The 26,196-nt window shown below is 22.4% G+C and overlaps 1 protein-coding gene across 1 annotated transcript in view; it reads right to left on the bottom strand.

Annotated features, from left to right (window-relative positions):
- Nucleotides 1–26,196, bottom strand: part of LOC117179828 — a 30,852-nt gene continuing 4,656 nt past the window's right edge. The window contains exons 2-4 of the mRNA XM_033371965.1: nt 20,261–20,486; nt 10,009–10,214; nt 1–444 (exon numbers count right to left, since the gene is read on the bottom strand). Of these exons, the coding sequence (XP_033227856.1) occupies nt 52–444; nt 10,009–10,214; nt 20,261–20,486 (825 nt within the window). The 3' untranslated portion in view covers nt 1–51. The remainder of the gene's footprint in view (nt 445–10,008; nt 10,215–20,260; nt 20,487–26,196) is intronic.

Raw genomic sequence — 26,196 nt, 5'->3', positions numbered from 1 at the left:
AATCACTACTTAAAAATATTTATTATACAATAAAGATAAATATGAAAAAAATCAATCATCCAAATATTCGGTTTCATAAATTTCCATGTCTTCAATTTCTTCTTCCTGATTTATTTTTTGCATCTCTTGTGGTTTTACCTTTTCCTCAAGATTGCTAAAAACAGCTGGGTGTCGGCAAAGATCTGAACAAAATTTGCAAATGCTTCCCCTTTTCAAACGCAATTCGCAATTTATATGTCTCCACCTCGACATTCGTTCATCCTTATAAGCCAATTTAAAAGTCTTATCCGCTAAACGAGGACCTCCCTCGCAAAGTTTAATCGCATTTATATTACTGAGGAGTTCTTCCACGTCCCTGATCGTTTTTGGTTTATTAAATTCTACATTGGGAAAATATTTACCGACCAAATATACCCTCATGTTAAAATTTCCGTCAAAGAATACCTAAAAGATTAAAATTTGATTATAAGCTATTGGTTCCTAACATTAAAAATATAAACTAATTAAAAATTACTTATTTTTTGAAAAGTGATTCAATAATTAACCAAATTATTTCTAAAGAAAAATGCATTTAATTATAATTTTTTCATAATAATAATTCAAAAATTTTTTTATTTAAGCTGTTATAACTATAAATATTCTTCAAATTTCCTTCTTTTCAACAACCAAAAATACTGTGTTTTCAAAAAGAAAGAAGAATTTTTAAATTTTCTACTATTCAAGAAATTTTTTTTTGCGTTTTCAACAAGAAAGATAAGTTTTTGAAGAAATAGTTAGATTTCTAACAAAAAAATAAATTTGCTATGAAAAAAGAGACGATTTTAAAATAAAATAAATGAATTGTTAACTAAAAAGTTAAACTCAACTAAAAAAGGATAATTTTCAATTGTTATGATTTTTTTATTTGAATTTTCTGTTAAAAAAGATTCCAGATGACATTTAAAGATAAAAATAAGAGTTTTCTAACAAAAAAAAGTTTTTAAGAAATAAAAAAAATTTCCAATCCAAAAAGACAAATTTTTTCAACCAAAAAGGATGAAATATTAACAAAATAGTTCAATCCTCTATAAAATATTTGTATTTTTATCAAAAAAGATGAAATTTCTGTGAAAATAGATTAAACTTTAATTTAAAAAATAAATAAAATAGCTGAATTTTTATCCAAAAAAGATGCATTTTTATTTAAACAAAGATGAAATGTCTCTTAAAACAGATGAAATTTTAATAAAAAAAGCTGAATTCTTATAAAAAAAAGATGAAATTTTAATAAAAAAGTAAAAATTCAAAAAAGATAAAATTTCTCTTAAAACAGATGAAATTTGATTAAAAAATTAAAATGAAAAAAAAAACAGTTGAATTTTTATCCAAAAAAGATACCAGTTAACTTTTTAAGGTAAAAATATGAATTTTTTAACAAAACATAAGTTTCAACCAAAATTGATAAATTTTCAATGCAAAAAGTCCAATTTTTTCAACCAAAAAGTATGAAGTTTTAAGAAAATAGTTCAATTCTCTATAAAATATTTGTATTTTTATCAAAAAAGGTGAAATATCTGTTAAAATAGATGAAACTTTAATTTTTAAAATAAATAAAACAGCTTAATTTTCATTCAAAAAGATGCATTTTTATAAAAAAGATGACATTTCTCTTAAAACAGATGAAATTTTAATTAAAAAAAAATCGCTGAATTTTCACCCAAAAAAAAATGCATTTTTATCCAAAAAAGATCAAATGTCTCTTAAAACAGATGAAATTTTATTAAAAAATTAAAATGAAAAAAAAAAAACAGTTGAATTTTTATCCAAAAAAGATACCAGTTAACTTTTTAAGGTAAAATATGAATTTTCTAACAAAAAATAAGTTTCAAAAAAAATAATTAAATTTTCAATGCAAACAAAAATTTTTTCAACCCAAAAAGGATGAAGTTTCAACAAAATAGTTCAATTCTCTATAAAATATTTGTATTTTATCAGAAAAGATGAAATTTCTGTTAAAATAGATGAAACTTTAATTTAAAAAATAAATAAAATAGCTGAATTTTCATCCAAAAAAGATTAATTTTTATTAAAAAAAAGATGAAATTTCTCTTAAAACAGATGAAATTTTAATTTTAAAAAAATCGCTGAATTTTCGTCCAAAAAGATTCATTTTTATGCAAAAAAGATGCATTTTTATCCAAAAAAGATAAAATTTCTCTTAAAGCAGATGAAATTTTATTAAAAAATTAAAATGAAAAAAACAGTTGAATTTTTATGCAAAAAGATACCAGTTAAGTTTTCAAGGTAAAAATATGAATTTTTTAACAAAAAATAAGTTTAAAAAAAAATAATTAACTTTTCAGTGCAAAAAGAGAAATTTTTTCAACCAAAAAGGACGAAGTTTTAATTAAATAGTTCAATTCTCTATAAAATATATGTATTTTATCAAAAAAGATGAAATTTCTGTTAAAATAGATAAAACTTTAATTTAAAAAATAAATAAAATAGCTGAATTTTCATCCAAAAAAGATTAATTTTTATAAAAAAAGATGAAATTTCTCTTAAAACAGATGAAATTTTTATTTTAAAAAAATCGCTGAATTTTCGTCCAAAAAAGATTCATTTTTATGCAAAAAAGATGCATTTTTATCCAAAAAAGATAAAATTTCTCTTAAAGCAGATGAAATTTTATTAAACAATTAAAATGAAAAAAACAGTTGAATTTTTTTCCAAAAAAAGATACCAGTTAACTTTTTAAGGTAAAAGCATGAATTTTTTACCAAAAAATAAGTTTCAACAAAAATAATTAAACTTTCAACGCAAAAAGACCAATTTTTCAACCAAAAAGGAAGAAGTTTTAACAAAAAAGTTCAATTCTCTATAAAATATTTGTATTTTATCAAAAAAGATGAAATTTCTGTTAAAATAGATGAATCTTTAATTAAAAAAATAAATAAAATAGCTGAATTTTCATCCAAAAAGATTAATTTTTATAAAAAACATGAAATTTCTCTTAAAACAGATGAAATTTTAATTTAAAAAAAAAAAACGCTGAATTTTCCTTCAAAAAAGATTCATTTTTATGCAAAAAAGATGCATTTTTATCCAAAAAAGATAAAATTTCTCTTAAAGTAGATGAAATTTTATTGAAAAATTAAAATGAAAAAAAAAACAGTTGAATTTTTATCCAAAAAAGATACCAGTTAACTTTTTAAGGTAAAAATATGAATTTTTTAACAAAACATAAGTTTCAACCAAAATTGATAAATTTTCAATGCAAAAAGTCCAATTTTTTCAACCAAAAAGGATGAAGTTTTAACAAAATAGTTCAATTCTCTATAAAACATTTGTATTTTTATCAAAAAAGATAGAATTTCTGTTAAAATAGTAGAAACTTCAATTTAAAAAATAAATAAAATAGCTGAATTTTCATACAAAAAAGATCAAATTTCTCTTAAAACAGATGAAATTTCATGAAAAAATTAAAATTAAAAAAAAGAGTTGAATTTTTATCCAAAAAGATACAAGTTTACTTTTTAAGGCAAAAATATGAATTTTCTAACAAAAAATAAGTTTCTACAAAAATAATTAAATTTTCAGTGCAAGAAGACAAATTTTTTCAACCAAAAAGGATAAAGTTTTAACAAAATACTTTAATTCTCTATAAAATATCTGTATTTTTATCAAAAAAAATTAAATTTCTGTTAAAATAGATGAAATTATATTTTTTTTAAATGTTTTTTTTTTAAACATTTGAATTTTTATCCAAAAAAGATTACAGTGGACTTCTCAAGATGAAAATAGGAATTTTCTAAAAAAAAAAAAGTTTTTAAGAAAAAATAATCATTTTCTATTCAAAAAGATAAATTTTTTCAACCAAAAATCATGAATTAAAAAAAAATAGTTGAATTCTATATCAAATAGTTGTATTTTCATCCAAAAAGATCAAATTTCTCTTAAAACAGATGAAATTTTATGAAAAAATTAAAATTAAAAAAAACAGTTGAAATTTTATCCAAAAAGATAAAAGTTTACTTTTTAAGGTAAAAATATGAATTTTCTAACAAAAAATAAGTTTCTACAAAAATAATTAAATTTTCAATCCAAAAGACGAATTTTTTTAACCAAAAAAAAAAAGAAGTTTTAACAGAATAGTTCAATTCTCTATAAAATATTTGTATTTTTTATTAAAAAGAAGATTTCTGATTACTTTTAAAGATAAAAAAAGGAATTTTCTAACAAAAAATAAGTTTTTCAGAAAAAAATAATTTTTAATCCAAAACAGACAAATTTTTTCAACCAAAAAGGATAAAGTTTTAACAAAATACTTTAATTCTCTATAAAATATCTGTATTTTTATCAAAAAAAATTAAATTTCTGTTAAAATAGATGAAATTATATTTTTTAAAACTGTTTTTTTTTTAACATTTGAATTCTTATCCAAAAAAGATTACAGTGGACTTCTCAAGATGAAAATAGGAATTTTCTAAAAAAAATAAATTAAAAAAAAAAAATTATAATTTTCTATTCAAAAAGATACATTTTTTCTACCAAAAATCATGAATTAAAAAAAATAGTTGAATTCTATATCAAATAGTTGTATTTTCATCCAAAAAGATTAAATTTCTCTTAACACAGATGAAATTTAAATTTAAAAAAATAAATAAAGATATGAATTTTTTAACAAAAAAAAAGTTTCTCCGAAAAAAAAATTGAATTTTCAAACAAAAAAATATGACCTTTAAAAAAATGGTTGAATTCTCTATCAAATAATTGCATTTTTATCCAAAAAGATAAAATTTATCTTAAAATAGATGAAATTAAAAAAAAATAAAAGCTGAATTTTAAATTAAGAAATAAATCAATTTAAAAAAATAGTTGAATTTTAATCCAAAAAAGATTCCAGTTGACTGTTCACAATAAAGATATAAATTTTTTTAAAACAAAAATTAAGTTTCTCCGAAAATAATTACATTTTTAAACAAAAAGGATAAATTTTTTATAAAATTGTTAAATTCTCTATGAAATAGTTAAATTTTTATCCAAACATATGCAATTTCTCTTTAAACAAATGAAATTTTATTTTCAAAAATTTTTTTTAAATAATTGAGTTTTCTGTTAAAAAAAGTTTAAAGATACAAATACGAATTTTTTAACAAAAATTGATCGTTTCTTGAATTTTTCCCTGAAGTCCATGAATTTGAATAATAATTCAAACAAATTTCTATTGAAGCTTCCTATAATTATAAATCATCTTCAAATTTCTAACTTTCTAACAGCAAAAAATATTGCATTTTCAAAAAGAAAGATGAATTTTTAAGGTAATTTTGAACTATTTAGTTGAATTTCATACTAAAAAATATCATTTTTCAATCAAAAATGTAATAATTAATTTTTCGGTTTAAAAAATTAAGTTTCAGAACAAAAATTCAAGCAGTGTTGAATCTTTTTGGTACAAAATTAATCTATTTGTTTCAAAATTATTCTTCTTGTTTAAAAACTCACCACTTGGGTTGAAAATGTGTTTTTCTTGAGGAAAATTAATTTTTTTCAAACTATAAATGTAATTAAGCCATTTTTGGTTGAAAACATTTTTTTTTAATGAAGAAGTTTAATCTTTAAATACAATTTATCAACAAAATACATACATTTTTAAGCAAATAGTTACATTTTTAACTAAAATAGAGAAATTTTCAACCATATAGTTCAATTTCGAAGTAAACAAAAAATCAGTTTTCATGCAAAAATGGAATAGTTGAATATTCAGTTAAACAATAAATTTCCACCAAAAGATAAAATAATTTTTTAACAAAATCAATCGATTTTAAACTAAAATGATGAATTTTTACTCAACAAGATAAATTTTCAACTAAAAAAAAATCATTTTCAATCAAAGATTAAATAAATACATTTTTTTAATTAAAAAAATTAATCTTTAACCAAACAGTTCAATTTTTAACTAAAATAATATATGTGATTATAAATTATTGGTTCCTAATATTAACAATATAAACAGTGAAAATATGTTATGAATTGTTTAATTTAAAATTATTTAAACTAAAAAATTGTGCTAGAAAACAATTTCGAATATTTGAATTTAAAATAATTAAATTTAAGACTATCAAAGTTTTCAATATGAAATTTTTCAATCTTAAAATATTTTAATAATAATACTAAAAACATAATTTACCATTTCGTGAATTTGTCCCGGAAGTCCATGAATCTTAATAATAGTTCAAACAAATTTTTATTTTAGCTTCCTATAATTAAAAATCGTCCTCAAATTTCCTACTTTTCCAGAAAATTTTTTTGCATTTTCAACCAGAAAGATGAATTTTTAAAGAAATAGTTAGATTTTTAACCAAAACAAATTAATTTTCTACCAAAAAGATACGATTTTTAAATAAAATAAAAAAGTTGTTGACGAAAAAGTTAAATTCAACTAAAAAATGCTAATTTTCAACTCTTTAGTCGAATTTTAAACTAAAAAACATCATTCTTCAACCAAAAATGTAATAATTAAAGTTTCTGTAAAAAAATTAAAGTATCAGAACAAAAATTCAACCAGTGTTGAATCTTTTTGGTACAAAATTAATTTATTTGTTTCAAAATTATTCTTCTTGTTCAAAAATTCACCACTTTGGTTGAAATACTTGAATTTTCAATCAAAAAGATTAATTTTTAAATAAGAATATTAATTTTTAAGCAAAAAGATTCATTGTCTATCAAAAAAAAAGAAGAGTGTTTCGCAAGAAAATACATCAATTTTCAATCACATAGTTACATTTTCAACTGAAATAGACAAATTTTCAACCATATAGTTCAATTTATAAATAAAAAAAAAATCAGTTTTCATAGAAAATGTAATTTCTGCAAAAAAAAAATAAAATTGAAAATTGGATCATTTAAAATTCAAAATAATTGTAATTTTATGATTTCTAAATAAAAGCGTTCTAAATGAAATATTAAAAATTTTTAAACTTTTGAATTTGAATAAATTACAACAGTATAAAAGGATACTAAATTTAAATCGGAAACATACTAAATATTAAATTTCTATTACGGATTGTAAAAAAATTAATCGAATTCGAACTTTATTTAAAACTAAACAAAATTTATTCACCAAGAATTGTTATATAAAAAATTTTTTATATCAATAAACTCAAAAATTTCAATTGTTTAAAGTAAATTTATATTGCTTAAAAAAGGAAAATTTTATAAATTGTTCATTATACTTTTTAAAATTCAAACATTTCAATTTTAATTGCAAAATTAAAACTTATGTATCAATTTCCAATATTTTCAATTTTTCTCTATTTTCATTTTAAGTAAAAGAATTTTGAACTTTCAATATAAAATTTTGCAATTTTTAACACTTCATTAAAAATTGTTATTAATTCTTGAAATTTTAAATATTCAGTTTTTTAAATCTTTAAACAAAAATCGGACAATTTTGAGAAATTACATTGAAAATGAAAAAATAATGAAAAACGAAATTGCTATATTATGATTCCAATTTTTGAAATCGCACAATTCACAGCCTTTAAATTCAAAATTGTTTTTTTTTTAAGTTGATTTTGGTATTTTAAATATTTCGGAATATTTTTAAATAAAAAATATTTGTATTTTCAATTATGATCACGAAAATTTAAAAAAAAAAAGTCAATTTTGTACATTAAAAATTGAAAACAAAGAATTTAGAATATTTAAAATAAAAGATTTAATTTTAAGCTGACTATCAACGCTTTCATTATGAAAATTTGAAAAATTTAATATTGAAATTGACCTGAAATTTTTATTATTTGAGTGAAATGAAGATTAAATTAGAAACCTCCAAAAATGAAGAAATTTCAAACCAAATATTTTCGATTTTATGGTTTTAAAGAAGAAAAAAACTAATTTCAAATCCTTAAAAAATAAAGTGTTTGACAATGGGCATTAAAAACTATAAATTAAAATCGTACAGAATTCAAAATAATTGGATACATTTTTTTTTACTATAAAATATGATTTCTGCAACAAATAAATTGAAAATTGTATGCTATAAAATTTGAAAGAATTGTAATTTTTTTATTTCTAAAGAAAAGCGCTCCCAATTAAATATTTAAAATTTGAAAACTTTTGAATTTGCATAATTTTATATTTATAATTTAACATTCAAACTGATTGAACAAAATTGTCTGAAATCAAAAAATTAATTAAATATAAAAGAATAGATACTAATTTAAAACTGGAAACATATCAAATATAAAATTTCTATTACGGATTGTTAAAAATTAATCGAATCCGAACATAATTTAAAACTAAAAAAAAAATAGTTATCAAAAATTGTGATATTAAAACTTCTTTATATTAAAGCCCTTCAAAATTTCAATTTTTAAACTGAATTTATATTGCTTAAAAAATTTTTTTAAATTTAAATTGTTAATTAAAAGAATTTCAAAATCAAGTTTTAAAGACTTGAGCAATAGAAAATTTAAATCGTTTTAAATCGAAGATTTTTTAAAACAAAAATTTTTAGTTGATCAACTGTGAATATGAACTAAATTACGTTCAAAATTCAACTGTTTCAATTGAAAAGTATTAAGCAAATGTAAATGCCCTATTTAAACTTTATCAATTATTTTTCATTTTAAAATAACTTTTAAATAATATATTTATAATTAAAGGCTTTTATTAAATTTCAGTCTAAAATATTCCATTTTTAAAACACGTAATTTTCAATTTTTCAATTGAAAAAAGAACAGGTACTTAATATTAAGAAATACCTGACTTTTCATTTAAAAGCAGTAATTTAAAAAATTGAATATTAAAAACTAAAAAAAAATTAAAGTTTGAAAATTACAATTTTAATTGTTCTAGTTAAAAAAATTAATTTGCAAGTCAACTTCTTAATTTTTTATGTATAAATAACAATTAAACACCTATTATTCTTGGAAAAAAATCGAGTAAGTTGAGGAAATATTTAGAAGTTTTGAAAAAATTCAAAATTAATTGAAAAATTTTAAATGATTTCAAATACTTTAAAACAAAAATAATTTAACATAATTTAAACAGAGATTGTTCAATCTTTTACAAATTTATAGTTGGAAAAAGAATTTATGCATAATAATAACTGGGAATTTCAAATTTTAACAAATTCCGAGCTAGCGGTAAAAATTTTCGAAAAGGAATTTTTATTAGAATGAGTTCTAATTCTAATTTGAAACGGGACATTTTCGAGAAAAATTAAAATTATGAATTGGAACGGGGAATTTTACAAACATTCGAATTCTTTTTGGAAGCGGAAAATTTTTGAAAAGTATTAAATCCAGGATTTGAACAAGGAATTTTCCATTTTTAACCAATTCTCAATGAAAAATTTGAATTTTCCCCAAAAAATTATTGTTCAGTGTTAAACCCAGGTATTTTCGAAAAAAATTAAAATTTTCATTGCATAATTGAAACTTATGCATCAATTTCAAACATTTTTAATTTTTCTCTATTTTGATTTTGAATAAAAGAGGAAACAAAATAATAATAAAAAACAAAATTTCTTTATTATAATTCCAATGTTTCAAATTGCAAAATTTGAAGCCTTCAATTCGAAATTTCTTATCTAAATTGACTTTGAAATGTTCGATATTTTGGAATATTTTTAAATAAAAAACATTTCAATTTTGTAGGTTTAAAATTGAAAGCAAAGAATTTGGAATAGTTAAAATAATTATATTAAAAATATTTTTAAATATTAAAAAACTGAAGCATTCTTAAATCATTCTCTTCAAATTGAGTATTTGAAAATGATTAATTTTCAAATTAAGCATCACAGTTTTTAAAATTCTATCATTTTAACTAAAACTGTAAAATTAAAAACTTGAAAGTCAATTAATTTCCATTAATTTTTATAAATTAATGTATAAATAATAATGATTTATAATATAATATATATAATAAAAGACAATGCAATATTATATAAAATATAAATATTTAAAAATTAATAAACTAATAAAATTTCCATTAGTTTAAAAAATAGAACTTGAAACTCACGGATTTCCTGAACAAGGGTGGAACAGAATTATCAGAGGACAGTGGCGCTATTTCAGAAAACACAAATCCTTTTTCAGGTAATTGGCAATTATGAATATTCCAGGATCTACTCGGAAGTCGAGGCTCAATTTGTCCCGTGTAGATTTTCGCAAAAAGCAGCTCTTCAGCTGATTTGATTTTTTCTTCCACTTTTTTCTGCAGTGGAGCTATAAAATAATAAACTTTAGGATCGTACACATAAATTTGTATTTATCTGCAATTGTAAATATATATTTTTTTTAAAGAAAGAAAGATTTACATTTTATGATAAAAATATAAAAAGTGTAATTATTATTTGGTGAATTTTCGAGAAAAATTAGAATTTTGAGTTGAAACAGGAAATTTTCTGAAATCATTATTCGTAATTTTAATTTGGGTCAGAGAATTAATTTTTTTAATTATTAGAATTTTGGGGAATTTTCGAAAAGAATTATGATTCTAATATTGGAAAGGAAAATTTTAAATCATGTTTTTCTGAATTTAAAATAAAATTTTCGAAAATTATTATTATGTGAAGTTCTGTTTTTGAAAAGGAAATTTTTTTGGATGATAATTTTGACTTGGAAAGGGCCATTTTCGAATGGAATTATGATTTTGGTACGGAATAAAGAATTTTTGAAAAGAATGATAATTTTGAATTAGTCCAGGGAATTTTCAAAAATAATAATTATTCTGAATTTGAACAGGGATTTTTTTTAAGAATAATACTTTTGATCTAGTTGAAGGAATTTTGAAAGAGAATTATATGAACTTTGGAGTTGGATCAGAGAATTACAAAAAAATTTTATAGTTCAAAACTGGGAAAAGGAATTTTCCAAAAGATCTATAATTCTGACTTGGAAAAGTAATTTTTCGAAAAGAATTAAAATTTTGATTTGAAACAGTGTATTTTTCAAAAGAATTAAAATTTTGACTTGGAACACTGATTTTTAAAAAGAATTATAATTTTCAATTGGGACGAATAATTTTCGAAAATAATTATGATTCGATTTGGAACAAGAAATTTTCGAAAAGAATTAAAATTTTGACTTAAAATGTGGAATTTTTTAGAAGAATTATAATTTCGACTTGGAACAGTAATTTTTTTGAATGAATTACAATTCTTAATTGGAAGTGGGAATTTTCGAATAGAATGATGATTCTGATTTGAATCAGGAGATTTCAGAAAAGAAATAAAATTTTGACTTGGAACGGAGGATTTTGAAGGAAAAAATCTAATTTTAATTTGGAACAGTGATTTAAAAAAAAAATAATTACAATTTTTTATTTGAATTGGAAAATTCTGAAAGGAATTATAATTCTGATTTGAAACAGAAAATTTCAGAAGAGAAATACAATTTTCACTTGGAAAGGATAACTTTTTAGAAGAATTATAATTTTCATCCAAAAATTGGAAAAGGCGTTTTTCCAAAAGAATTAACATTTTTATTTGGAATGGGCAACACTCAAAAAAAATTATGATTGAATTTGAAACCGAAAATTTCAAAAAGGATTAAAATTTTTAATAGAAATGGGAAAATATTTTAGAGAAAAATAATTTCGATTTAGAACAATGATTTTTCAAAAGAATGATAATTTTTACTTGGAAGAGGGAATTTTTTACTAGAATTATTATTGATTTGAAACAGAAAATTTCGGAAAAGAATTAAAGTTTTAACTTGGAACAAGGGATTTTCCCAAAGAAATAAAATTTTGAAATGAAACAGAAAATTTCTGAAAAAAAAAATTTTTTTCGAAAATAATTCTAATTCAATTTAGAACAGGACATTTTCGAAAAAAATTACAATTTTGACTTGGAACGGGGAATTTGGGAAAAAAAATTTTTTACTTGGAATAGTAATTTTTTTAAAAGAATTACAATTTTTAATTGGGAGGGGGAATTTTCGAATTGAACTATGATTCTAATTTGAAACATAAAATTGTATGTACAGAAATATAATTTTTACTTGGAAAATGGGATTTTACAAAATAATTTCAATTTTTATTTGAAACTGACATTTTTCTAAAAGAATTATAATTCAATTTAGAACAGGAAATTTTCGAAAAGAATTACAATTTGGACTTGGAACAGGGAATTTTTGAAAAAAATCTAATTTGGACTTGGAACAGTAATTTTTGTTTAAAGAATTGCAATTTTGACTCAAAAGAGGTCATTTCCGAAAGTAATTAGGATTCTGATTTAAAAAAGGAAATTTCAAAAAAATTAATACATTTTTGATTTGGAACAGAGGGTTGTCAAAAAGAGTTACAATTTTTTTGGGGACGGGAAATTTTCGAAAACAATTATAATTCAATTTAGAAAAGAATGCTTATTCTGCTTTGAGAAAGAAAATTCCGGAAAAGAATTAAAATTTTGAATTGGAACAGGGAATTTTGGAAAAAAATCTAATTTGGACTTGGAACAGTAATTTTTGTTTAAAGAATTGCAATTTTGACTCAAAAGAGGTAATTTCCGAAAGTAATTAGGATTCTGATTTAAAAAAGGAAATTTCAAAAAAATTAATACATTTTTGATTTGGAACAGAGGGTTGTCAAAAAGAGTTACAATTTTTTTGGGGACGGGAAATTTTTGAAAACAATTATAATTCAATTTAGAAAAGAATGCTTATTCTGCTTTGAGAAAGAAAATTCCGGAAAAGAATTACAATTTTGATTTGGGACGGGGAATTTTAGAGGAAAATCAAATTTTGAAGTGTGACAGTGATTTGTCAAATGAATTACAATTTCAATTTAAAACAGGAAATTTCCGAAAAGAATTACAATTTTTATTCAAACGAGGAATTTTGGAAAAAATTTATAATTTTTATTTGGAACAGTGATTTTTTTTTTAATTAAAATTTTTAATTGGAAGGAGGAATTTTCGAATTAAACTCTGATTCTGATTTGAAACAGCAGATTTATAAACAGAAATACATTTTTTACTCGAAACAAGGGATTTTCCAAAAAAATTACAATTTTATTTGAAACGTGAAATTTTCGAAAAGAATTATAATTCAATTTAGAACAGGACATTTTCGAAAAGAATTACAATTTTGACTTGGAATAGGGAGCTTTGGAAAAAAATCTAACATTGACTTGAAACAGTAATTTTCTGAAGAATTGCAATTTTGGCTTGGAAAGGGAAATTTCCGAAAGGAATTAGAATTCTAATCTAATTGGGATGGGGAATTTTTTAAAATAACAGGGTTCGATTGATTCGATTTGGAACAGAAATTTTTCGGAAAAAATCACAATTTTGACACAAAATGTGGAATTTTTTTAGACGAATTATAATTTTGACTCAGAACAATAATTTTTCAAGAAAATTACAAATTTTCATTGGAAGGAGAATTTTCGAATTGAACTATGATTTCGAATTGCAAAAAATAAAATTTAAGACCAGAAATACAATTTTCACTTGGAACTGGAGATTTTCCAGAAGAATTAAATTTGTTATTTAAAACGGAAAATTTTCATAAGTTTTACCTGGAATGGGGAATTTCGAAAAAATCAAATTTTTACTTGGAATAGTAATTTTTTTTGAAGAATTGCAATTTTAACTTGGATGGGGGAATTTTTTAAGAGAATTAAGATTCTCATTTGAAACAGAAAATTTCAGACAAGAAATATAATTTTGACTTTAAAAAGGAGATTTTCCACAAGAAGTACAATTTTGACTTGGATCAAGAGGTTTTCCAAAAGAATTACAATTTTTATTTAGGAAGGTGAAATTTTTTTAAAAGAATTAATATTTTCATTGGAAAGTGGAATTTTTGAGAAGAATTATTATTTTTACTTGGAACAGTAATTTCTTTAAAAATAATTACACTTTTGACTTGGAAGGTGCAATTTCTGACAGGAATTAGGATTAAATTTGAAACCGAGAATTTCTGAAAGGAATTCCAATTTTTATTGAAACGGGGAATTTCGGAAATAAATTCCAATTTTAATTTGCAACTGTGATTTTTTTTAAAGAATTACAAATTTTTGCTGGAAAGAGCCATTTTTCGAAAAGGATTATGATTCTTTTTCCAAAAAAGAATCAGAATTCTTTTTGAAAAATGTCCCTTCCCAGAAAAAATTTATATTTCTTTAAAAAAATCACCGCTGCAAATCAAAATTAGAATTTTTGTCTAAAATTCTCCGTTTCGTTAAAAATTGTAATTCTTTTCAGAAATCCTCAGTTTCAAATCGAATCATAATTCCCTCCGGAAATTGCCACTTTCCAGTAAAAATGGCAATTATCTGGAAAAATCACTTTTTTAACTCTGGCATTCTTTTAAAAAATTCCACATTCCAATTAAAAATTATAAATATTTTGAAAAATTATTGTTCTAAGTCAAAATTACTTTTTCTCTCAACATTTTCCCATTCCAAGTAAAAATTGGAATTCTTTAAAAAAAATACTGTTCTAAGTCAAAATTATATTTTTTCAAAAATTCCCCGTCCCAAGTCAAAATTGTAATTCTTTTCGAAAATTTCCTGTTCTAAATTGAATTATAATTCTTTTAGAAAATTTTTCGTTTCAAATAAAAATTGAAATTCTTTTGGAAAATCCCCTTTTCCAAGTAAAAATTATATTTCTGTTCGTAAATTTTTCTGTTTCAAATTAGAATCATAGTTCAATTCGAAAATTTCCGCTTCCAATTAAAAATTGTAATTCTTTTGAAAAATTAATGTACTAAGTCGAAATTATGATTCTTTTAGAAAAGTTAACATTTTAATCAAAAATTGTAATTATTTTCGAAAAATTTCTGTTCCAAATCGAATTATAATTCTTTTCGAAAATTCCCTTTTCCAAGTCAAAAGTGTACTTCTTGTGGAAAATCTCCTTTTCCAAAAGGAAATTTTGTTTTGAAATTTGTAATTCTTTTCGGAAATTACCTCTTGCAAGTAAAAATTAAAATTATAAAAAAAAAATCACTGCTCCAAGTAAAAATTATAATTCTTCTAAAAAGTTATCCTTTCCAAGTGAAAATCTTATTTCTTTTATAAAATTTTCTGTTTCAAATCAGAATTATAATTATTTTGGAAAATCCGCTTGCAGAAAAGAATTACAATTTTGAATTGGAACGAGGAATTTTGGGGAAAAAATGCAATCTTGAATTGGGACAGTGATTTGTCAACCGAATTACGATTTTAATTTAAAAAGGGAAATTTTCGAAAATAATTACAATTTTGAATTGAAACGGGAAATTATTGAAAAGAATTATGATACGATTTGGAACAGAATATTATCGAAAAGAACAAAAATTTTACTTAAAATGTGGAATTTTTTAGAAGAATTTCAGAAAAGAAATACAATTTTGACTTGGTACGGAAAATTTCCAAAAAGAATTATAATTCAATTTAGAACAGAAAATTGTCGAAAAGAATTACAATTTTGACTTGGAACGGAGAGTTTTCTAAAAGAATTATGATTTGATTTAAAACATAAAATTTTCGAAAGGAATTACAATTTTTGCTTGGAAGGGGGAATTTTCTAATATAATTATGATTCTGATTTGAAACCGGAAATTTAAGAACAGAAATACAATTCCGACTTGGAACAGCCGATTTTTCAAAAGAATTACAATTTTTATTTGGAAGAGGGAATTTTTTAACAGAATTAAGATTCTCATTCGAAAGAGAAAAATGTCAAAAAAGAAATATAATTTTGGATTGGAATGTGAAATTTTTGAGAAGCAGAGCTGATTTAAAACAATGATTTTTAAAAAGAATTGCAATGTTTCCTTGGAAGGGCCAATTTCCAAAGGGAATTAGGATTCGATTATGGAGAAAAATTCTAATTAAAAAAAAATTTTTTTCTAACATTTTTACTAAAAATTGTAATCTAAAAGTTCAGATAAGAATTACAATTTTGAATTGGAACGGTATTTTTTTAAAAAGAATTACAATTTTGACTTGGAACGGGCAATTTGTGAAAAAATAATCATTCTGATTTTAAACATAAAATTTAAGAACAGAAATTTAATTTTTACTTGGAACTGGGGATTTTTCAAAAGAATTAAAAATTTTATTTGAAATTGGAAATTTTCGAAAAGAATTATAATTCCATTTAGAATATGACATTTTCGAAAGGAATTACAATTTTGACTTTAACAGAATTGTAATTTTGACTTGGATGGGGGAATTTTTCAATAGAATTAAGATTCTTATTCAAAACAGAAAATTTCAGACAAAGAAATATAATTTTTATTTGAAAAAGTAGATTTTTCAAAAGAATTACAATTCTTATTTAGAAGGAGGAATCTTTTAACAGAATAAAGATGCTCATTGGAAAGAGAAAATAAAAAAACAATATATATGTATATATATATAATTTTGAATTGGAATGTGGAATTTTTGAGAAAAATTGTTATTTTGACTTGGAACAGTATTTTTTTAAAAATAATTACAATTTTAACTTGGAAGGAGCAATTTCTGAAAGGATTTATGTTTCTGATTTGCAACAGGAATTTTAAGAACAGAAATACAATTTTTACTGGGAACAGGGGATTTTCGAAAAGAAATAAATTTTTTATTGAAACGGGGAATTTTCGAAAAAAATTCTAATTTTCATTTCAAACAGTGATTTGGAAAAAGAAAAGATCAAAATATAATTAAAATTTTGAATTAGGACGGGAAATTATTGAAAAGAATTATATGATTTGAAATAGAACATTTTCGAAAATAATTAAAATTTTAATTTGAGACAGGAAATTTTTGAAAAGAATTATAATTCAAATTAGAACATGAAATTTTCTAAAGGAATTACAATTTCGACTTGGAACAGGATTTTTTTTAAAGAATTACAATTTTGACTTGAAACGGTGAATTTTGAAAAAAATGAAATTCTGACTTGGAATAGTAATTTTTTTAAAGAATTGCAATTTTGATGGAATGGGGGAATTTTTTTAACATAATTAAGATTCTCATTTCAAAGAGAAAATTTCAAAAAAGAAATATAATTTTGAATTGGAAAGTGAGATGTTTGAGAAGAATTATTATTTTGACTTGGAACAGTAATTTTTTAAAAATAATTACAATTTTGACTGGGAAGGAGCAATTTCTGAAAGTAATTATGATTCCGATTTGAAACAGGAAATTTGAGAACAGAAATACAATTTTTACTTGCAACAGGGGATCTTCCAAAAGACATACGTTTTTTATTTAAAAGGGGAATTTTGGTAAAAAAATTCAAGTTTTGATTTGTAACAGTGATTTGTCTTTAAAGAATTAAAACTTTTGGATGGAAAGGGCCATTTTTCGAAAACAATTCTGATTCTGATTTGGAAAAAGAAAAGTCCAGAAAAGAATTACGATTTTTGATTGGAACCGGAAATTATGCAAGAGGATTATGATACGATTTATAACAGAACATTTTCGAAAGTAATTGCAATTTTGAATTAAGATGTGGAATATTTTAGAAGAAATATAATTTTGAATTGGAAGAGGAAATTTTCCACAAGAAATACAATTTTGACTTGGAACAGGGGATTTTCCAAAAGAATTATCATTTGTATTTAGAAGGGGGAATATTTTAACAGAATTAAGATTTTCATTTGAAGGACAAAATTTCAAAAAAGAAATATAATTTTGAATTGGAATGTGGAATTTTTGAGAAGAATTATTATTTTTACTTGGAACAGTAATTTTTTTTTTAATAATTACAATTTTGACTTGCAAGGGGCAATTTCTGACAGGAATTAAGATTCGATTTGAAACCGATAATTTCCGAAAAGAATTACAAATTTTATTGGAACGAGAAATTTTTGGGGAAAAATGCAATCTTGAATTGGGACAGTGATTTTTTTTTTAAATTACGAATTTTTGCTGAAAAGGGTCGTTTTCGAAAAGAATTCTTATTTTCAAAAGAAAAGTCCAGAAAAGAATTACAATTTTGAATTGGAACAAGAAGTTTTTGGGGAAAAATGCAATCTTGAATTGGGACAGTGATTTGTCAAAAGAATTACTATTTTAATTTGAAACAGAAAATTTTCGAAAATAATTACAATTTTGACTTGGAATGGGGAATTTTCGAATAGAATTTGGATTTAAAACAGGAAATTTCAGAAAAGAAATACAATTTATCTTGGAACGAGGGATTTTGAAAAATAATACAAATTTTTATTTGAAACGGGGAATTTTCAAAAAGAATTATAATTCAACTAGAACAGGAATTTTTGAAAAAAATCTAATTTTAACATGTAACAATAATTTCTTTAAAGAATTGCAATTTTGACTTGGAAGGGGCAATTTTCGAAAGGAATTAGAATTCTAATTTGAAGTAGGAAATTTCAGAAAAGAAATACAATTTTGACTTGGTACGGAAAATTTCCAAAAAGAATTATAATTCAATTTAGAACAGGAAATTTTCGAAAAGAATTACAATTTTGACTTGGAACGGAGAGTTTTCTAAAAGAATTATGATTTGATTTAAAACATAAAATTTTCGAAAGGAATTACAAGTTTGACTTAGAAGGGTGCATTTTGAAAAAAATGAAATTTTGACATGGCATAGTAATTTTTTTTATAAAGAATTGAAATTTCGACTTGAATGGAGGAATTTTTTTAACAGAAATAAGATCCTCATTTGAAACAGAAAATTTCAGACAAGAAATATAATTTTGAATTGGAATGTGGAATTTTTGAGAATTAATATTTTTACTTGGAACAGTCATTTTTTTAAAAGAATTACAATTTTGACTTGAAAGGGGCAATTTTCGAATATAATTTCGATTTGAAACAGAAAATTTCAGAAAAGAAATACAATTTATCTTGGAACCAGGGATTTAAAAAAAAATGAAATTTCTACTTGGAATAGTAATTTTTTTTAAGAATTGAAATTTCGACTTTAATGGGGGAATTTTTCAAAAGAATTAAAATTCTCATTCGAAAGAGAAAATTTCAAAAAAGAAATATATTTTTTAATTAGAATGTGAAATTTTTGAGAAGAATTATTATTTTGACGTTGAACAGTAATTTTTTTTTAATAATTACAATTTTTACTTGGAAGGGGCAATTTCCAACGGAAATTAGGATTCGATTTGAAACCGAGAATTTCCGAAAAGAATTACAATTTCAATTGAAACGAGGAATTTCGGAAAAAATTCCAATTTTAATTTGCAACTGTGATTTTTTTTGACGAATTACAAATTTTTGCTAGAAAGGGCCATTTTTCAAAAAGAATTCTGATTCTGATTTGGAAAAAGAAAAGCCCAGAAAAGAATTACGATTTTTCATTGGAACCGGAAATTATTCAAGAGGATTATGATACGATTTGGAACAAAACCGTTTCGAAAAGAATTACAATTTTGACATAAAATGTTGAATTTTTTAGAAGAATTATAATTTTGACTCGGAACAGTAATTTTTTTTTGTAAAGAATTACAATTTTGACTTGGGAGGGGCAGTTAGTGAAAAAATAATTATTTTGATTTGAAACAGAAAATTTCAGACAAGAAATATAATTTTGAATTAGGATTTTTTGAGAAGAATTATTATTTTGACTTGGAACAGTATTTTTTTTATAATTACAATTTTAACTTGGAAGGGGCAATTTCTGAAAGGAATTATGCTTTTCATTTGAAACAGGAAATTTCAGAACAGTAATACAATTTTTCCTTGTAACAGGGCAATTTTGGGAAAAAAATTTTAATTTTGATTTGCAACAGTGATTTTTTAAAAAAGAATTGCAAATTTTTGTTGGAAAAGGCCATTTTTCGAAAAGAATTTTGATTCTGATTTGGAAAAAGAAAAGTCCAGAAAATAATTACAATTTTGAATTGGAACGGGAAATTATTCAAATTTTTTTTTAAAGTCTTAGAATTCCGACTTGGAACGGGCAATTTCTGACAAAAATTGATTTGGAACAGTAATATTTTGCAAAAGAATTACAATTTTAATTTGGAAGAGGAAATTTTCGAGTAGAATTATGATTCTAATTTTGAACTGTAAATTTCAAAAAAGAAGTACAATTTTAACTTGGAACCAGGGATTTTCAAAAAGAATTAAAATTTTGACTTGGAACAAGGGATTTTCCAAAGGAATGAAAATTCTCAGTTAAAAAATTGAAATTTTAAAAAGAAGTGTAATTACTAGACGCCCAAAAAAACAAATTAATAAAAAAAAGCAGAGAATTTATTATCATCCGTATGGTAGACACTTTCTTGTTGAATTTTATTAATTGTAACATTTTAAAATAATTTTTCGCTGAATGAGAAAATAATGAAGAAATCTAATTTTTACGAACCTTGTAGAACAATATTACTGGCAATAATGGGAAGACCTTTAATTGGGGGCCTTCTTGGCCGTTTTGGGTTGACCGGTACTTCCTCCGCCTCAACAGGAATAAACTGACTCTCATCAATCTCACCCGTATCACCCTGCAATTCTTTTTGTCTTAAATATTCTGCTATCTCATCATCGAATCTTGTCGGAATGGCTCCATTCACAAGAACCCTTATTTTAACACTTTCCTATTAAATTAAAATTCGAGGAGTTTATTAAAATTGTTTTATAAAAATGGGTTATATATTTAATTTAAAATATTAATTTTTTCAACACTTTATTGTTTTAAACCTAATTTTTAGCTTTATAAAATTAATATTTTAAAAGTATTAAAAATGAACTTTTATGTTTATTAAAACTATTATTCTTTAGTCTATAAATTATAAATATTTATATTTATTTATATTTCCCTTTTTTATTATTTTTTCACTCAAGTGTGAACAGAATTAATAGAACCCAATAATAAAATCTAATTAATATTGATTGAAAGTCAATTATTTTTTATTGAGAATACATATTTTGTACATATTCAGTTCAGGACCTTTAAGTACCCTATTTTTAAGATTTGGTCCCTATATATATTCCAAGAGTCAGGTATTTTGAAAAAAAAGATAAAAATTTTAAATGGAAAGTTCACATTAGTCAATTTTTTTTCAAAAAATTAACTCATGGGTTAATCACTACTCAATTCAGGTCAATACCTATTTCTGAATTGTCCTGAAATCTTTAAAAATATTTCAGGGTTTTTCAAAGGTTCCCAGAATTTTTAATATATTTCAATAATTGGAATTTTTAAGGATTTTAAGGAATTTTAAAAATTTCTAAAATCTAAGGCATTTTCAAGAGCTTTTAATTTTAAATATTTTAGGGAATTTAAAAAGATTCCAAGGAATTTTTTATTAATTACATTAATTTGAAGGTAATTCAAAGCCTTTGAAAAATTTTTTCACAAGATTTTATACGATTTCTAAGGATTTCAATGACATTAAGGGCTTTTAAAGCTCTCAAGGTATTTTGTAGGGTTTCAAATATTTGAAGAGATTTAAAATTATTATTCGAATTCATCCTGAATTCTTTTAAATTCTTTGTAGATTGACTGAATTTTACTTATTTCAGTGGGTTTTTTTTTAATCACAATTTTTTTATATTATTGGTCTTTAAAAAAAAATAATGAGATTTCAAAAGATTTCCAGGGATTAAAAATTTTTTAGGTTCCTTAAAAGATTACAAAGATATTCTCAAATATTTTTGGGAATTTTATTTGGAATTCACCCTTAATTCTTCTAAATTAACTTCATTTTACTCAAATCAATGGCTTTTTTAAAATTTCTTTGTTTAGTTCATCTTGAAGTCTTGTAAACTCACCTTAAATTCGTAGGCATTTCACTTAATTCTTTTCAATGCCTTTTTAAATTTTCTGAACTCATTTCAAACTTACTTTTTTGGTTAGAAATTAGTAGGGTTTTCAAAAATTTGAAGTGATTACAAATTTTTTCTTGAAATTCACCTTAAATTTTTTGGAATTCCTTTAAACTTTTTCTAATTCACTTTAATTCTTCTAAATTCACTCAATTTTACTCAATTCAATACATTCTTGTTTTAATTTTTTAAATACTTTTTCATTACTTTCAATTCATTTGATTGTTTTTTTAAATTCAGGCTCATTTCTTATGAAATTTATCGAATTCTTCTCAGTTCCCTTGAATTATTCTAAATTCAATCAAATTTTACTGAAATCAATTATTAAAAAATTTTTTTCTTAGAAATTAGTAGGGTTTTCAAAAATTTGAAGTGATTAAAAATTTTTTCTTGAAATTCACCCTCAATTCTTTTAAATTCTTTGGAATTCCCTTGCATTTTTTTCGAATTCACTCAATTTTACTTAATTCCATAGAGTTTTCTTTCAATTTTTTTATTATTTTCAATTCACTTGATTCTTTTCTAAATTGAGCTTTATTTTTTCATTAAATTCATCAAATCCTTGTCATTTTCCTTAAATTGCTATAAATTCAATCAAATTTTACTGAAATAAATCATTAGTCAATTTTTTTCTTAGAAATTAGTAGGGTTTTCAAAAATTTGAAGCCATTAAAAATTTTTTCTTGAAATTCACCCTAAATTTTTTGGAATTCCTTTAAACTTGTTCTAATTCATTTTAATTCTTCTAAATGCACTCAATTTCACTCAATTCAATACATTTTTGTTTTAATTTTTTAAATATTTTTTCATTATTTTCAATTCATTTGATTGTTTTTTTTTTTTTTTTTAATTCAGCCTCATTTCTGATGAAATTCATCAAATTCTTCTTATTTTCCTGAAACTATTCTAAATTTAATCAAATTTTACTGAAATAAATCATTAGTAACTATTTTTCTTAGAAATTAGTAGGGTTTTCCAAAATTTGAAGTGATTAAAAATTTTTTCTTGAAATTCGCCCTAAATTCTTTTAAATTCTTTAGAATTCCCTTGATTTTTTTTAATTCACTTTAATTCTTTTAAATTCACTCAATTTTACTTAATTCAATAGATTTTTGTTTTAATTTTTTTAATATTTTAAAATTATTTGCAATTCACTTGAATGTTTTTTAAATTCAGTCTCATTATTTATGAAATTCATCGAATTCTTCTCATTTCCTTTAAATTCTTCTAAATTCACTCAAAGTTTACGGGAATAAAAGGATTTATTCGATTTCTTTTTCCATAAATTCTTTTGAATTGTTTTGTTTTTATTCGTCACGTTTTTGGTTAGAAATTAGTAAGATTTTCAAAGATTCCAAGTAATTTGATTTTTTTTTAATTCACCCTAAATTCGTATTATTTTACCATGAATTCTTTTACATTCTTTGCCATTTATTTGAATTATTTTGATTCATTTCAATGATTCTCAATTTACTAAATTCAACTTAATTTACTGGAATTTTTTCAATTTTTCAATTGAAAAATTTTTTCTAAACACATTTTAAAATGATTGAATTCAATGAAATTTTTCGATATTTTTAAATTGCTTGCAATTCATTTGATTTCTTTTAAATTCCGATTTTACGGAAATCAGTCGAATTCTTTTGAATTTAACTTGAATTTTTTTTGAAGTCTTATGAATTTATCCTGAATTTTTTTCAGGTAAAATATTATTTTTTCTTGTTTAACACTCAAAAATATTCGATACGTATTTTTTTATTTTAATATGACACGCAAAGTTTTCGAGAAAATTAAAAAAAAATGGCATGTTCATAAAAATGTACCTTTTTTCAATTGTTTATAATGCATTATTAAACAAAGATGAAAATTCATACGATATATAAAATGTGGGCCTTTCCCTTAACTTTCGAATAAAGTATACTAAAATCAACTTTAATTATTTATTTAATAATATGAATCAAATATTTCTAAATAGATTTTTTTCAATTTGCATCTGTTTTTTATCATTTTTTTATTCATTTTGAAGAGTGGTATATTTTTATACTGTCAATTTAAAATATTCAAATTTCATTGCTATTCAAAAATTCACTGATTCAAGTGGATTTTAGTAAAATTTATTCGAAATTTCAGGTATGAATTTTCATATTTTTCTTTAATCATGCAGTACATGAAATTGAAAAAAGGTACTTTTTTATGAACATAGCATATTTTTTGATGGAAAATTAAACAATTTGTTTAATAATTCAGCTCTCTCGGCTAAAAATGTAACTAATTGATGGAAAAGAAACATTTTTTTGTTAAAAATTAATATTTCTGGGTTTATAATTCAAATTTTATATTGAAATTTCGTCTGTTTTTGTTGAAAATTCAACTATTTTGGAACCAAATACAACTTTTTGTTTGCAAATCTATTTTTTTTTGTTAAAAACTTATATTTTTGGGTTCGAATTTCAAATTCTTGTTTGAAAATTCGACTGTTTGGGCTCAAGATTTGAGTATTTTGGTAAAAAATCAATCTATTTTTTTACATGAACTTTTTGATCAAACATTCAACTGTTTTGTAAAAAAATCGTGTTTTTAGGATTAAAATTCGTCTGTGAATATTGAAAATTCAAAACTTTGTGTACAGAATTCAACTAATAAGTTGAAAATCAACTTTTTTTGTTAAAAATTCATATTTTTGAGTTTATAATTCAAATGGTGTATTAAAATTTCGCCTATTTGGGTCGAAAATTCAACTAATTTGGTAAAAAATTTAACTCTTAGCTAGAAATTTAACCATTTAACATCTTTCTTCGTTAAAAACTAAAATTTTTTATCAAAAATTTCATCTGGTTTGGTTAAAGTTCAACTGTTTTGTTGAAAATTTGTAATTTTGCTTTAAAAATTGAACTATAGATTGAATGTAAACTTTTTTTGTTAAAAATTCATATTTTCGGGTAGAAAATTCAAATTTTGTTGAAAATTCATGTTTTTGGAAAATTCTCCTCTCTGGATTGAAAATCGAAGTATTTTGGTAAAATATATAATTTTTTTAAATACCTTTCTTGTTAAAAAGTCAGCTTTTTGCCAAAAAATGACATGTTTGGTGTAATCTTCAACAATTTGTTTAATTTTTTTTTAAATTCATATTTCAGGGTAAAAAATTTAATTTTTTGGTTTGAAAATTTGTCTGTTAGAAAATTGCATTTTTTGTTGTTGAAAATTCAATTGTTTTGTAGAAAATTTGTCTTTGCGGGTAAAAAAAATCGTTCCCTTCGGTCGACAATTCAATAATTTTGGTTAAAAATTCAACTATTTGGTTGGAAATAAACTTTCTGATCGATAATTCTTATTTTTAAGTTAAAAATTCTAGTTTTTGCTTAAAAATTAATCCGTTTATACTGAAGATTTTGTTATTTTTCAAAAACTTCGACCATTTCCTTGAAAATTCACATTTTATGTTAAAAATTCAACTGTTTTGTAGAAACTTCTTCTTTTCGATTAAAAAATTCGTCTGATTGGGTTGAAAATTTAACCATTTTGGTTAAATATTCAACTATCGGGTTAGAAGTAAACTTTTTTGTCGATAATTCATATTTTTTTATTGAAAATTCAAGTTTTTTTTGTAGAAAATTCGTCTTTTTGGGTTTAAAATTCAATTATTTTGTTTGAAAATTCAACTATTTGGTTGGAAATCAAATATTATGTCGATCATTCATATTTTTAAACTTGACATTCAAGTTTGTGTTTGAAAATTGGTACGTTTATGCTGAAGATTCAGTGATTTTTCAAAAATTTCAACTATTTTCATGAAAAAAATACTTTTTTGTTTAAAATTAAACATTTTTGTTAGAAAAATTAACTGTTTCGTTGAAAAATCAAATTTTGTCAAAAAATTCGTATTTTTCTATTGAAAAATAGTCTCAATAGATTAAAAATTCAACTATGGGGTTGAAAATAAATTTTTGTTGAAAATTCGCCAATTTGGACTTAAAATTCGTCTGGTCAGACAGAAAATTCTACAATTTTTGTTAAAAACTAAACATTTTCGTTGGAAAATTTTGTCGATAATTCATATTTTTGAGCTTCAAATTCAAGTTTTTGTTTAAAAATTGTTTCGTTTATGCTGACAGTTCAGTTATTTTTCAAAACTTTCAACTATTTCCTTGAAAATTAAGTTTTTATGTTGAAAATTTAACTGTTTTTGAGAAAATTCGTCTTTTTCGACGAAAAATTCAACAATTTTGGTTAAAAACTAAACTATTTGGATGGAAATCAACTATTTTGTCAATAATTCATATTTTTGAGCTTTAAATTCAAGTTTTTGTTTGAAAATTGGTCCGTTTAAACTGAAGATTCAGTTATTTTGTAAAAAAATTAACTATTTCGTTGAAAATTAAATTTTTTGTTGAAAATTCAAGTTTTTTTGTAGAAAATTCGTCTTTTTGGGTTTAAAATTCAATTATTTTGATAGAAAATGGAAATTTTTCGTTGACA

Source organism: Belonocnema kinseyi, chromosome 9 (assembly GCF_010883055.1).
Source record: "Belonocnema kinseyi isolate 2016_QV_RU_SX_M_011 chromosome 9, B_treatae_v1, whole genome shotgun sequence".
Classification (NCBI taxonomy): Eukaryota; Metazoa; Arthropoda; class Insecta; order Hymenoptera; family Cynipidae; genus Belonocnema; species Belonocnema kinseyi.
This window is presented reverse-complemented; position numbering and strand designations above follow the sequence as displayed.